At 55.4% G+C, this 13,709-nt stretch overlaps 2 protein-coding genes across 8 annotated transcripts in view; both read left to right on the top strand.

The window, feature by feature from the left end:
- The first annotated feature begins 1,859 nt into the window (after positions 1-1,859).
- On the top strand, positions 1,860-10,445 carry KPTN (kaptin, actin binding protein). The gene is made up of 12 exons (XM_025424497.3): positions 1,860-2,252; positions 2,587-2,669; positions 2,792-2,876; positions 2,970-3,024; positions 4,046-4,121; positions 4,240-4,313; positions 4,701-4,810; positions 4,893-4,970; positions 5,586-5,664; positions 6,402-6,537; positions 6,626-6,808; positions 8,493-10,445. The coding sequence occupies exons 1-12, from the start codon at positions 2,030-2,032 to the stop codon at positions 8,619-8,621; spliced, it is 1,311 nt and encodes a 436-aa protein (XP_025280282.1). The 5' UTR covers positions 1,860-2,029; the 3' UTR covers positions 8,622-10,445.
- A 26-nt stretch (positions 10,446-10,471) lies between these two features.
- Positions 10,472-13,709, top strand: part of SLC8A2 (solute carrier family 8 member A2) — a 30,877-nt gene continuing 27,639 nt past the window's right edge. For 3 of the 7 annotated variants that reach the window (XM_049109066.1, XM_035712402.2, XM_049109071.1), the window contains exon 1: positions 10,472-11,019. In XM_049109066.1, the coding sequence (XP_048965023.1) occupies positions 10,549-11,019 (471 nt within the window). In that variant the 5' untranslated portion in view covers positions 10,472-10,548. Of the gene's footprint in view, positions 11,020-12,558; positions 12,674-13,709 lie in introns of all 7 variants that reach the window. The other 4 variants (XM_025424501.3, XM_025424502.3, XM_025424504.3 and 1 more) reach the window with 2 other exon arrangements.

Below are 13,709 nucleotides of genomic sequence, written 5' to 3' on the forward strand. Positions count from 1 at the left end.
CCAGAGCACAGAGCCACCCTAGGATGGGATCTCAGGAAGCAAGGGTGGGTGGGCAGGATGCAGAGGAGGGGCCACCTGGGAGACCAAGTCAGGCTCCTGGAAGAGGTACTCTAGATTCTGGAAGATCTAGAGAGGTTCAGGTTCACCGTGTCAAGAAAGAATGGACTACGGCACTGTGCCCCGTCTGGTCCCCTGCATCTCCTCCCACAGCTCCAGTGGATGGATTGATGATGGCTGCCTAGAGGTCAGTGAAGACTCCTGAAACCTGAGATTGATTACTGATGTCTGCCATGGGCACAGGCTGAAGGGTAAGTAGCACCACAATCTCTTTTCTGCCACAGGTGACCTCAACAGTGAGTCTCCTCTCTGGCTGTACTTCAAATCATTGAAAGCACACAAGCTTGGGTCACAGCATGATAAATTGTGGTTTGAAGTTCCCCACTGTCTTTGGGGGTTTCGTTTTGTTTTCCTGAAAATGCCACTGCTGATTCACAGGGTACAGCTAGAGGTAGAGATCACTGAGCAGGACAACTCTTTCTTCCAAAGCCTATAACTTCATTTATTCACTCATTGGATATTAAGTCAATGTGAGGGAGACAAAACCTGAAGAAGAATTTCTTCAGAAGCAGAATTAGACCCCACATTCAGTTGACTCAGCAAGTATCTACTAAGCACCTACTGTATGCCATGACCTGCCCTCCAAGAGGTTTTACTCACCAAATCCCGAAGTCTGGAATAGACACCAGGTCCCCTTCTCCACCCTCCAGATCCCGCGTGCCCTTGAGAACTTTCCTCTTGTGTCTCTTACGTAACAATGTCCTTGGTGCCTGGCAAAGGGGCTGGCACAGAGTTTGTGGATTTCTAATGTATATTTACTGGATGCTTGCTTTGTGTCAGGCCTTGTGGCCCAGGTGCTGGGGATCTGACTGAGACCAAGGGAGATCCAGTCACAACCTTCACAGATCTTGGAGTCCTTGTTCATGTGTGTGTGTGAGTGCGTGCACTCGTGCTTTCTGCATTGGTGGTGTGTACATGGGTAACAGAAGATTACTCAACATGGCCAGAACAATTGGCCAACTCATGTCTTCTGGAAATAAGGTACAGGTTTGTCCAGAGTCCCCAAACCCCTGACGCCCTTCTAGCCCCCCCCCCCAAAAAAAAAAAAAAACCCACATGTTTATGAAGACCCCAGAGTTAGAAACGCCGAGTTAACATCCAGTCTCCACCACTTCCTAGTAATCTCAGAGCCACAGTTTCATTCTCTATAAATTGGGGTTGGAAGGGCTCATTTAGATTGATGGGTAAAGGACCACCTGGCACACAGGAAGTGCTCAATAAATGCTGAGTAAATGAATAATGCAGAGTAACAACAGCTGGGGGGGAGGGGCCGGTGTCAGGATTCAGAGATAATCAGGCTGACACGACTGGCACAAAGTAGGTATTCAGTGAAGGAGGTGGTTATTTGCCAGGACAGCCAGCCAGATCCTTTTTCCTTGGGTAGGAACGCATTTCACCATTTTAAAGGTAACATGAGATAGAACGATCTTGTTTGGATTCCCGTGTGCTGCTTACTGGCTGTGTGATTGTAGACAAATTACCTCCCGCGCTTCGATTCCTTCATCAATAGTTCCTACTTGAGCCTGCTTGTGAGTTTGAAATAAATCGATAAATGGAAAGCGCTTAGAACAGTTCCTGGCACGTAAGGGCTATACTGCGTTTTATGATTAATATTCTATCTTCCATACTGCCCACAGAGACGGCCACCCCCTCCCATGTTCAGGGAGCCTGTGGGAGCCCCTTCTCTGGGCGTGTAAAAGCCGGTAGGAGCGCGCAGGCGCGATGGGGCAGTCCTAGGGGAAGCCCGGGCAGCCCGGCGGGTGGCCATCTTGGTAAAGGGCAGCGACGGCAGCTTCTTGACGTCATCGGTGTGCGCGACGGGCGGGCACCGGCGGTCCAGGTCGCTTCGGGAGCGGTGGGTGGGGTGGGGCAGGGCGGGCGCCACCGGTGGGGTGAGTGGTTGAGGGGCGTAATGGGGGAGGCGGCCGTGGCCGCGGGGCCTTGTCCGCTGCGGGAGGATAGCTTCACGCGCTTCTCGTCGCAGAGCAATGTGTACGGGCTGGCGGGCGGCGCGGGCGGGCGCGGAGAGCTGCTGGCCGCCACCCTTAAAGGCAAGGTGCTGGGCTTCCGCTACCAAGACCTCCGACAGAAAATCCGGCCTGTGGCCAAGGAGCTGCAATTCAACTACATTCCCGGTGCGTGGCGCCGTGGGGTTGAGGGGCCGGGTGTGTGGTGTTGAGAAGGCTTCTGAGGCTCTGAGCTGGGTCACCGTGATGGGAGGATGGGATGGGGTGATTGAAAGGGATCAGGGCTGATGATCAGGACATATTGATGTCAGTGGCTAGGTCAGACCCAAAGGTTAGGATTCCTCATGCCATGGTTATGATGATCAGGACTCACATGGACCCAGAAATGATGGTAATTGCTGTGGTCAGAGATGAGTGAATCCCAGAGGTCAGGGATCACCATGAGTGAGGATATGGGGGTCAGGAATCTTCCTGACCCGAACCTTCAACTGTCCCCTCCCAGTGGATGCAGAGATTGTCTCCATCGACACCTTCAACAAGTCACCCCCAAAGCGGGGCCTGGTTGTGGGGATCACGTTCATCAAGGTACCCAGGCCCCCTCCATCTACCCGTGCCCTCCTCCTTACACGAACAGAGGATCCCACTGCTTCTGACCCCAATCCCTCCGGCTACCCCTACTCTCCTCTGAGGCCAGTTTCCTACCTCAGGATTCAGGGGACAAGGGCAGCCCCTTCCTTAACATTTACTGCGACTACGAGCCTGGCTCTGAGTACAACCTTGACTCCATTGCCCGTAAGTGTGGCCTCGGGGGAAGAAAGGAGGGGGATGATGGGAGGGGGCACCTGTCAGGTCCCCTGTGCCCATCTGTGTGTGCTCCCCTTACAGAGAGCTGCCTGAACCTGGAGCTCCAGTTCACTCCTTTCCAGCTGTGCCATGCAGAGTATGTAAGCCACAGGTGTAATACAACAAAGTGTGCTCATGTGTGGTCATGCACGTGTGATGTGGGGAGGCTTTAGCAAACAAGGCAGCAAACCTACCTGTAGACGGTCAGACTCTAGTTTTGTTTTTTAGAACATTGTGCTTTTAAAGTGGCTATGGACCAGCCTCGGCCCTGAACTAGATAATCAGAGCTTATTGAGCACCTGTGTTTTAGACATCTAGAACTCTCAGGTACTGATGTTCTAGGTTTTGATATAGCAGAATCCAGAGATGCTAAGTTTTCTAGAGTTGTAAGCTCTGAGATTCCAAGATTTAAAAGTTCTGGAGATTCTGTAGTGATAAAGTCATTTTCCTATTTCAAACTCTCATATTTCAAGGAGATAGAATATAGATCATCTAGAATGTGAGGTTCTAGAATCCCAAAGTATGAAAATTCCACTCTAGACCTCTGCGTTCCATTCTGGAACACCAATGGTCTAGCATAGCAATTGACCAAGTTTTTCTGTTAAGGGCTAGACAATCTCTGTTATAACTACTCAAGTCTGCCACTGTTGCAGGAAGGCAGCCATTGACACTGTGCAAATAATTGGTGTAACTGTGTTTCAGTAAAACCTTATTTACAGCATTAGGGGGTAAGTTGGATTTGGTCTGTAGGTCATAGTTTGCCAACCTCTGGTCTAGCAGGTGAGAATTCTAGAAGCTGATGTTCTGGATCCTGGGATTTGGATGTTCTGACATTTTATGAGTGTGAATATATCCATGATGGCAATTTCTAGAAATTCTAGTATTTAAAAGGAAATGGAAAACAGAATTTCTGGAACACCAGAGTTCTAGATTAAATAAGTTCTGGTGTTCTGGAACATGGAACACCGGAGCCCCATGTTCCATGCCTGAATCCACACCCAGAGTGAGGATTCCGGCAGGTGAGTACTCTAGAAACAGAAGGTTTCTGTTATTCTGAAGTTGGAAGGTTCTACACATGGACTCTACCACACTGGGGTTCTAGATTTCTCTGTTTTCAGGGTCCAGGTCGGGAATCAACTGGAGACAGTGTTTCTCCTGAGTGGGAATGACCCAGCCATTCATCTGTACAAGGAGGTGAGGCAGAGGGAGGCTTGGGGGGTGTAGAGCCCTGTTCAGGTGGCCATGGGCTGGTGCTGGGTATGAGGCTGGCCACTGACTCCCAAGGTGGGGGGGTCGGTCTTGGTTCCCCCAGAATGAGGGTCTGCATCAGTTTGAAGAACAGCCCGTGGAAAACCTCTTCCCAGAGCTCACGAACCTGACCAGCAGGTAAGAGCCCCTGAAAGAGGCCCAGGGGACCAGGACAGGTGGCTTCAGAGAAATCAGGTGGCGGGAAAGCCCTTAGAGACAGCTGGGATGGAGATGACCACAGAGAAACTGGGCAGGGGAGGGGAGTTGAGCAAACTCAGGCTATGGATATGACTCCGGAGAAGTTGGTCAACAGTGGTGATCCCAGAGAAAACACAAAACGGACTCTGAAATCAGGTGATAGCAATCGAGCCCTAAGAGAAAGTGGGCAGTAGAGGTAACCTCAGAGATAACAGGCCTGGCGGGGTCCCAGGGCTACAGAAACAGAATGGATGCTCCAGGGGAGGCAGAATATGGGGCAGTACCTGGTGACACTCTCCAGCCCCTCTGTCCACCTGCCCCCACCAGTGTCCTCTGGCTTGATGTCCACAACCTCCCCGGCACATCCCGGCGACTGTCCGCTCTCGGCTGCCAGAGTGGTTATGTCCGAGTTGCTCACGTGGACCAGCGAAGCCAAGGTGATGGCCGGAATGGGCCCTGGGACAGGGAGCTGAGAGCGGGGGTCTGGGGCAGGGCCCTGAGTCCTCCCCCTCTGCACAGAGGTTCTGCAGACATGGACAATCCTGCAGGACGGCCCCATTTCCCGCGTGATTGTGTTCAGCCTCTCGGCGCCTGAGGGTGAGCTCCAGACCTGAGGGGGGGTGGGGGGGTCGACTCTGCAGGCTCAGCTCCCCATACCCAGATCCATGCCCCTCTCCCAAAGTATCCAAGCCCCCTGCACCACCACCCCCGCCATCCCTCCCATGCCCCTCCCTGCCCTCTGTGCTCTCAGATTCACTTCAGTGACTTGCCCCTGTGGTCTGATCTCAGACATTCCCTGGAGTCTTTCCCCTGGTGGTGGAACCATCAGCCTGCACACTGACTTCCTCTGATCCCTCTCACTGGCCTCTTCACTCTGTCTCTTGCTGTGATCTAACCCCAAGCTTTCCTCCGGAGACTCTGCGCTGCCCTCCTACTCCTGCTTGGGCTCACCTCTACCCCCACGCGGTGCTCTGTTCCTCTTGCTGTGCCCTGGCCTTTTTCGGTGCTTCCCTTTGCCTGACCCCTGCAGGCTGCCTTCTGCCGTCTGGTTGGTCTTCACTTCTCTCCCTCCCATTCTGGCCTCACACCTGCTCCTCCTCCTGGCATCTCCCCTCACTCATGGGGTCTTCCTCCTCTCAGGGAGCAGGGGGTGTGAGGAGGAGCCTGGAGCCTGTCCCCTCACGCCCCGCCCCCTGCATGTCCCTTCTCCAGAGACCAAGGACCGGCCGCCACAACAGGAGGAGTACAGCGTGCTCGTGGCCAGTATGTTAGAGCCAGCCGTGGTGTACCGGTGAGGGGCCTCAGCGGGAAGTCCCCTTGGGGGCGGTTGTTCAGGGCTGGGCAGGTAAAGGTGTTCATGCTCCAGGGAGGGCAGTGTGAATGTTCGGGTCTAGAACTTACAGGAGATACATTGAGCCTTTGGGATGGGCACCTCGATGTCTCCTCTGCCTGGATGAGCATGTTGGCAAATGTTTAACAACTGGCTCCATGGGTGAGAAAGCCCCAATTTCATAGTGTTCGCTGATCCACTCCCACCATGGTGGATTTTGAGCACTCACATGATGCCAGCCAGCCAGCAGAATTTCTAAAAATGTCCCAGTCTGCTCTTGTGAGCCAGTACAAGCCGGCTGTGGCTCACCTGGAGGGCAGCGGAGATGTCCAAGCTGGGACCAAGCTCCCCTGGCTCTACAGAGGTAGTGTTGGTGTCCAGCCTGGAGACAAGGGATGTCACCAGAAAGAGCAAAGTGGGCCTCTGTTTGGGAGGGAGATGGTCCCGCCTTCAGGGAGCAGAGTGGGTGTCCCTACTGGGGAATAGCGGGTTGACAGTCTGAGCGAGCAATTTGAGTTCCCTTTGGTGGAGATGAAGAAGTCCAGGTCGGAAACCAGGGTGTCCTGGCATTGGGAGGAAAAGCATGACCAGACCTGGGATGGGGAGCTACTGTGTGGGCACCCAGCCCAGGTCTGTCACCAAAGGTGACAGACACTGTGGTATGACCTCAGTCTCCCCACCGCCTTCGGGACCCACAGGGACCTGCTTAGCCGGGGCCTTGAGGACCAGCTTCTCCTGCCTGGCAGTGACCAGTTTGACAGCGTCCTCTGTGGCCTGGTCACCGATATAGATTTGGATGGGCGACCTGAAGTCCTGGTGGCCACCTACGGACAGGTGGGACCTGAGGGATCGGGGCCACCACCACCTATCCCCTCCCACTGCCCTACATCCCTGTGTGAGCTTCACCCCTTACCTCCTGCAGGAGCTGCTCTGTTACAAGTACTTCGGCCCAGAGTCTGGGCTGCCTGAGGCCGAGCGTGGATTCCGCTTGCTGTGGCAGCGGGGCTTCTCCAGCCCGCTGCTGGCCATGGCACATGTGGACCTGACCGGGGACGGGCTGCAGGAGCTCGCCGTGGTCTCCCTGAAGGGCGTGCACATCCTGCAGGTAGCTGGGCAACTCGGGTTGGGTTCCCCTCAAAGCAGAGCCTGAGATGGAGATTTTTGCACACCCGTTTTGTCACAGACGCATTCTCCCAGGAAACACGGAGAGGGATGGGAAGAAGCCACACTAGGGGATGGATTCAAGGGACTGACCCCACAGGAGCTCTGTAGCCTGAGTCCACCCTCAGCAAGGGGACCCCTGGTTGCAGGCCCTCCTGAAGGAGGGAGGAACTGTTTCCGAGAGGTGGTTCTGTTGGCCAAGGACAGTCCCCGAAGAGGGGGCCGCTGTTGGGGAGGGTGCCATCCTGGCAGAGGGGATTCTGACGTGGCATCTGTCAGTCCCTGCCTACCCTCAGCCTCCCTAACTTCAGTCCTTGATTTCTTGTGCTTTGTCTGACTTTCTCCTTGTGGTAATTTAGCCCACATCACCCCCACCCCCACCCCCAACTCCATGACTTAAACCTCGGTCCTTCCACTGCGGTCTAACCTCTTCCATGGCAGGAGGGGACTTACCCTCCCTTGTACCCTAATCTCCAGCCTTCCGGCATCCAGTCTCTGGTTTTCCACTAGCTCCTAACCTCGAATCTTTCTGCTTTGGCCCAGCCTCTGAACTTTCACTTATGGTCTGGTCCTTGAGCTGTGGGGTCCATAGTTTGGGCCTTCTGCTATATTTTCACACCCCCCACCCTGCCATAGCAGCCTACCTGCCATAACCCCTGTTAGGGTCTAATAATCAACCGTGTCAATAATCCAAGGTCCAAACTGAAGCCTCCATCGCAACTAATATAGTCTAACCTCTGATCTTTTACCTGTGGCCCAACCGCCACCTCTTGGGCTGTGGTCTGCCTGTTTTCTGGCGTGTTGTTTGCCTTCTCTTTGCCTTTGATCTGCTTTTCTATGTGGTCTAGCCTGGGTTCTTTTCCTCAGAGGCTAATGGTACTGCCTCCTCTGCAATCTTTGCTTGGGTCTTTTCCTGCAATCTATTCCTCAGTGGAATGGTCTAGGTTAGACCTCAGCAGAAAGGAGAAAGGCTGGACCCCAGTGGAGAGGTCTGAGGTTAGACCTTAAATAGAAAGGACCTAAGTTAGATCCCAGTGGAAGAGGCTGGAGTCCAGCTGTGGGACAGAGGACTTCCCTATAGTGGCCAAACCATCCCCTCACCCCTGCTCCTTCATTCATCCAGCCATATCACTGTAATCCCTTCTGTCCCTTCTATTAGGATTAGCTTCAGACCCTCCAACCAGGGTCTCACTCTGTCCCTCCTGTGGTGCCATATTCCTCTCCTTTGTACTTTGGTTGGCTCCTCCCCTGTCTTACCGGCCTATCCTTTGTTGTCAAGGTCTCGCCGTTGTCTCCCCCACTATGGTCTAACCTTAGCCTCATTCCTGTACAGTGCAGTGTGTCTCTTGTGCTTTGGTCCTTCTCTGTCCCTCCTGAGTTCTAACCTCACACCCATATGTTTGGGCCTGGGCTTTGTTTCTCCCGCTGGAAATACACTGAACACCATCCTCCTGGGTCTAACCGTCACCCCATCACAGACATCCATTCCCACCCACATGCTGGTCTGCTCTCCGACCTCCCACCACAGTCAAGCTCCTGGCCCATCTGCTTCTCCAGACCATCCCGCATGGTCTAGCCTATACTCCTCCTGCTCTGTCTCATTCCTGGCCTCCTCTTGTTCCCCACAGCACAGCCTGGTCCAGGCCTCGGAGCTGGTCCTGACCCGGCTTCGGCATCAAGTGGAGCAGAGGAGACATCAGTCCCAGAGGCCTGGGGACAGGGCAGGTCCAGGGCCTGCTGAGACCTCGGCCTCCTGAGCTCCCACCCACTGCCTGCCCCAGACCCAGGGACAGTTCACTGGAGAAATCGCCTCTAGCCATTCCTGGTGGAGAAGCATCCTGAAGGAGGGATGGTCTCCCCAGAGCCCCCCAGGGCAGTGGAGCTGTGAGTTCCTGCTCTGGCTCTGCCCCACCATGCCGTGCAACCCTGGCTGACACACTCCTGTCTCTGTGCCTCAGTGTCCCCATTTGAAAGTGGGATGATCACACCTGACTCCCCCCTTCTGTCCCCAGTGAGAATTGGTCAGCCAACGATTATTTATATGTCCAGAGGAAGCCGACTTCGAGTTGCCTTCATTCTTTTGTTCTGGGAGGTGATTGATGTGTGCCTGCTATGTGCCAGGCTCTGTGCTGGGTGCTGGATTCACCCAGAAGAATGGAGGGAGGGGCATACGGGGAGAGAAAATCCAAGGTTAGACCTAGAAGCAGGACTAAGGTGAGATCGTAGTGTAGACCTCAGAAGACAGAAGTGAGGTTAGAAATGAGGCCCTGGCATAAAAGTTGAATTAAAACCAACGTGGAAAAAAATAAATAAAACCAATGTGGAAGAGATTGTAGAAGCCAAAGAAAAGGACTGAGGCTAGACCCCAATGGGGCCCCCTGGATCTGAAGCTAGGCCCCAGTGAGGCCCTCTGGATCTGAGGCTAGACACCTGTGGGCCCCCCTGGATCTGAGGCTAGACCGCAGTGGGGCTCTCTGGATCTGAGGATAGACCCCAGTGGAGAAAACACAGAAATTAAACCTCAGAGGAAAGGATACAGTTGGGAAGGACTGCCATGGGAAGCTGTGGTCAAATTGTAGCAGAGGGATTGAGGCTAGACACCTCCCTCCATGAATAATGCCAAGATTGGACCCCCGACAAATTACTGTGGTTAGACCTTGTGCCAAGGGCCAAGGCTAGACCCCACCAGGAAGCAGCTGAGTTTAGGTCCCAGTGGGGCATACTGAGATAAGACCCAGGAGGGAAAGACCCAGGGTATGCCGTGCTAGAAAGGACCAAGGTTAGACCTGATTGAAAAACCCAGGGGATCCAGGGACCAAGAAGTTTGAGACAGGGCTGATTTCCCCGGCCCACAGCTGGGCTGGGCTCCCTTGTCATCTCCTAGAACCTGGGCCCAAGCGTGGGAAATTGCCTGGAGCTGAATCACCTCCCCCTGACAGCCCACCCAAGGGTGTCCAGCCTGGCCTGGTGGTGGGCACGGACGGTTGATGCAAGCAGGGTCTCCTCCCTCCTGCTGCCCGCCTGCTGAGGTGGAGAGCTACATTGCCTCCTGGCCCCAGGTGGGAGTGGGACTCCAGCGTGGGATTTAGGTGAGTTTAGATGGTGTGGGTCTGTGAAGTATGTGCTCGTGGGCGTGTATGGGCACCTGCGTGGACACTTCAGGGCTCAGGATTTTGTATCTTCAGGACTCCAGCCACTCACCTGGCCTTTTGTGGTTCACTGCCTGACCTCTTGCTCCTCAGTCTGGGACAGCACGTAGTGTAGTGGTTAATGGTGCAGAGCCTGAAGCCATACTTGGCCCCCCTGTGCCTCGGTTTCCCCAGCTGTAAAATGAGGCTAATAGCATTTACGTCACAGGCTTATTAGGAGGGCTTAGCTGTGTCAACCCATGTCAGTCACTTCCAAAAAAAATCATAACCCTGCCTGGCCAATGGCAAGGGCCATATGAATGGCAACAGTTGTTACTATTACTAACGGGTGACTTTGTGGTTGTTTCTGGCTTGCTTTGCGAGGTTATGTCTGTCGGCACAGCATGTGAATTTGGATCTGACTCTGATTAAACATTCTTGCCCTCCCCCCCACCCGGTTCTGTGAGCCTGTAACTATTTGTGGCTGTTTTTGCCTCCCTGGCCCTTGTATGGATCGGAGAGTGTGTGTGTTGGGGAGAGGGAAAGATGCCTCTGGATGACCCCCAGCCCCCCCCCAACACACACACACACACACACACACACACACAGGAGCATCCGCCACCGCTGTCCCTTGCCTGTGGTGCTGAACCTGAAGGGTTGGGGGGAGGCTCGGGCTCCCCCCAACCTCCTCTCTCCAGGTGCCTCCCCCGCCTCTCGGCAGCCTCCCCTCTCCCCGCCTCCTCCTCCTCCCCTCTGTCTCCGGCTCCTCCTCCTCCCTCCCAGCACTCTCCCCTGTCCCTCCTCCTCCCTCTCTCCCGACTCCCCCTCCCTCGTGTCCCTCCCCCCTCTTCCTCTCCTCCCTCTATCCCCTCTCCCTCCCCTCCTCCCTGGCTCTCCCTCTCAGTCTCCAGCTTTTCTCTCTCTCTCTCTCTCTCTCTCTCTCTCTCTCTCTCTCTTTCTGTCGGGCGGAGTCGCCCACCACTGCCAGCCCAGTGCTAGGGGGACCTGCTCCAGACTGCAGCTGCAGGTAAGAGACCCCCCAGTTTTGGGGGGGGCGTGGAGGAAGGATGGTGTTGCCTCAGGCGGGTGGAGGGGACATTTGAAGAGCCAGGAGCCGCTGTTCCCCGAGCTCGCTTATGGGGGTTGAGGGGCTGCATATCCCGGGTGGGGATACCAGGTCCCCTCCGTGGATTAGGGGCGCCACCTCTAGCCGACACCCTCAGCCCCTCCTGTGTTCCTGGGAGCACTGCCGGCGGGGAGGGGGTGCATCCTGGTCACTGAGGGGGTGAGAACACCCCAGCCCGTCTGGGGCAGCCCCCCTTCGCCTTCTCTCCCTCCGCCCCCGCCTTCCTGCGTCTGGGTCTCGTCTTTCTGCCTCTCCACATCTCTCCAGGGTCCTGTCCTGCACAGTCTATCTGGCTCTCTGAGTCCCTGTCCCCGTGCCCCTGTCTCTCAGTCCCTCACTCCAGCCTCTGTCCCCCTGGTTCCCTCTGTGCCCCGGTCTGTCCTGTGTCTTTTCAGGGATTCTGTCTCTAAGTCCCTGGTTTCTTTCTCCTTCACCATATGTGTATGTCTCTCTATCTCTCTCTCTCCAATCTCTGCTCTCCCATCTCTTCTATCTCTGTGGGTGTCTCCCTGTCTCTTCTTGCCCCTCTCCCTCCTCTCCATCACCATCTGTAGGTATGTGGTCTCCGTTTCTCGGTCTCTCCCTTCCCTAATAGCAGGTTAACTCTCCTCCTACACACCTTGGTCCCCGCCCCTGGCAAGGGGGAGACCTGGAGGGAGAAGATCGTCCCCTCCCCAGGGTGGGCTGCCTCAGAAGGTGCGGAGTCCCCCCAAACTCCTCCAAGCTCCCGCCCATCCTCCCAGCTGCCTCGCTGGTGCCCCATCCCTCCCCTGAGGCCAGAGCTCTTCTCTTCTCCCCTGCCTTGTGTCTGGCATTCTGGGGCCAGTCCTTCTTGCAGTCTACCCTATACCCTTTGTGGTGGAGCTGGCCCCAGTCCTTCCATCTTGCCTCCCCATTCCTCTTCATAGAGACTGGACCAGTCCTTCCTGCAGTCTGACTTCTGTTCCTCGTTCGCCCATTCATCCATTGCTTGCTCAACTCCTCCCTTCTTTTGACAGTTACTGAGCACCTTTCCTACACCAGGCACAACACTAGGCACTGGGGCGGGTCAGGCCAGTCCCTCCCGCAGCCTCACCTCCATCCCTCTCATTGTACCAGCCTCAGACCTGTCTCTCAGTAGGGGTGGATCTCAGAAATTCTCCACCATCCCTTGGGGGCTCCAAGAGGGCCCCTCTGAGTCTGGAGGTCCCTGGCCAATACATCTTCTTTCCTGGGGGGAAGGCGGACCCAAAGAAGGTGGGTGGGGAGTGAGCGACTAGGGGAGAGGTGTGAGCCTAGCCAATAGCCCAGGCTGCGATGGGGTGAGGTCCTCAAATATCCACGTGGGGCCCGGCTGGGTTCAGAAGAGCACCAGGTTAGGAGTTCCATGCCTTGAGTTTCCATCCTCCCTTGCCCCTGTTCCGAAGCTGCTTGACCTGACCAAGCTCTTTCCCCCTCCAGACCTCAGTTTACCCATCAATGTGTCGTAGCCCTGAGCACGGAGACTCTGTGTGACACTCCCCACCCAGAGCGGGATATGGAGTGGTGCTGGGAGAGCCTGGCTCACCCTGGAGCAGTAAGTGGGTGTGTTTAGAAGCCCGTCGTGTCCCTGCCTAGAAATCCCTCCAAGGGGTGGCAGGCAACCCCTGCCCGCACCAGAGCACAAGCAGAAACTGCCACCTCCATCACCAGTGCGAGGGACATGCAGAAGGGAGGAGGTCCCACCTGGCACACCAGACTGCCCCCCCCCTCACACTTGCAGTCCCACTCTAGGCAGGTGTCTGAGACCCTGAGGGGTGTGTGAGGCAGAACCAGGGTGCTCACCACCGACCCAGCTGGCCACCTGCCTGCGAGGGTGGGGAGACATGGAGAGATGCCACCAGCTGCCCTCCGGACTCCTACCCTGGCCTCAACCTGATCCTTTTGCCCCTGGGTTCTAAACCCAGATTAGGTTTCAAGGCTGCTGGTGGATGGAGAGAGGCAGATGCAGGCGACTCTAGCAGAGGAAGCCCAGCTGTCCCCAGCGACAAGGCTCAGAGCTCTTGGTCGTTTATTTCACAAATATTTATCTAGTACTTTCTCCGACCCCACCTCCCCTAAGGGCCTCAGTGAGAGGAAACCACGTTTTACAGGAAAAGGGCTGCTTGGCCCAGCCCCTGGGCAAGGGGGGCAGGCATGAGAACACCCATTGGCGGACTCTGATCTCCCTCTGGGACTGCAGCAGGAGGGACAGGTGGTTAGACTTGAGGGGGCACTTTCCAGGCCAGGGCCCTCACATGACAGAGGGAGCTAGATGCTTGAGATGAATTCTTGACTCCAGGTGGCCCTTGTTACTCCTGAAAGCCACGGAGAAGGGAGGGAGAAGAGAGCATGAGTCTGCTTGGGATCCTGGTGGGTTTGTAATTATGCCTAAGTTGTTGCTAATTAGGGGGCTGCTAATTAGATGTATCATTAGGGGCCTTGCAAAGGGGGCTAATTGTGTGGTGGCCCTTTAAGAATCCCCCCTCTCGCCGCCCACACACACACACACACACACTCCTCAGGGAAGTTCTGCCAACATTCTGCCTCCCTCCCCCAGGAGCCAGCTCCCTGCCCGTGAGTATGTGGGCGTG

Source organism: Canis lupus, chromosome 1 (genome assembly GCF_003254725.2).
Source record: "Canis lupus dingo isolate Sandy chromosome 1, ASM325472v2, whole genome shotgun sequence".
Taxonomy (NCBI): Eukaryota; Metazoa; Chordata; class Mammalia; order Carnivora; family Canidae; genus Canis; species Canis lupus.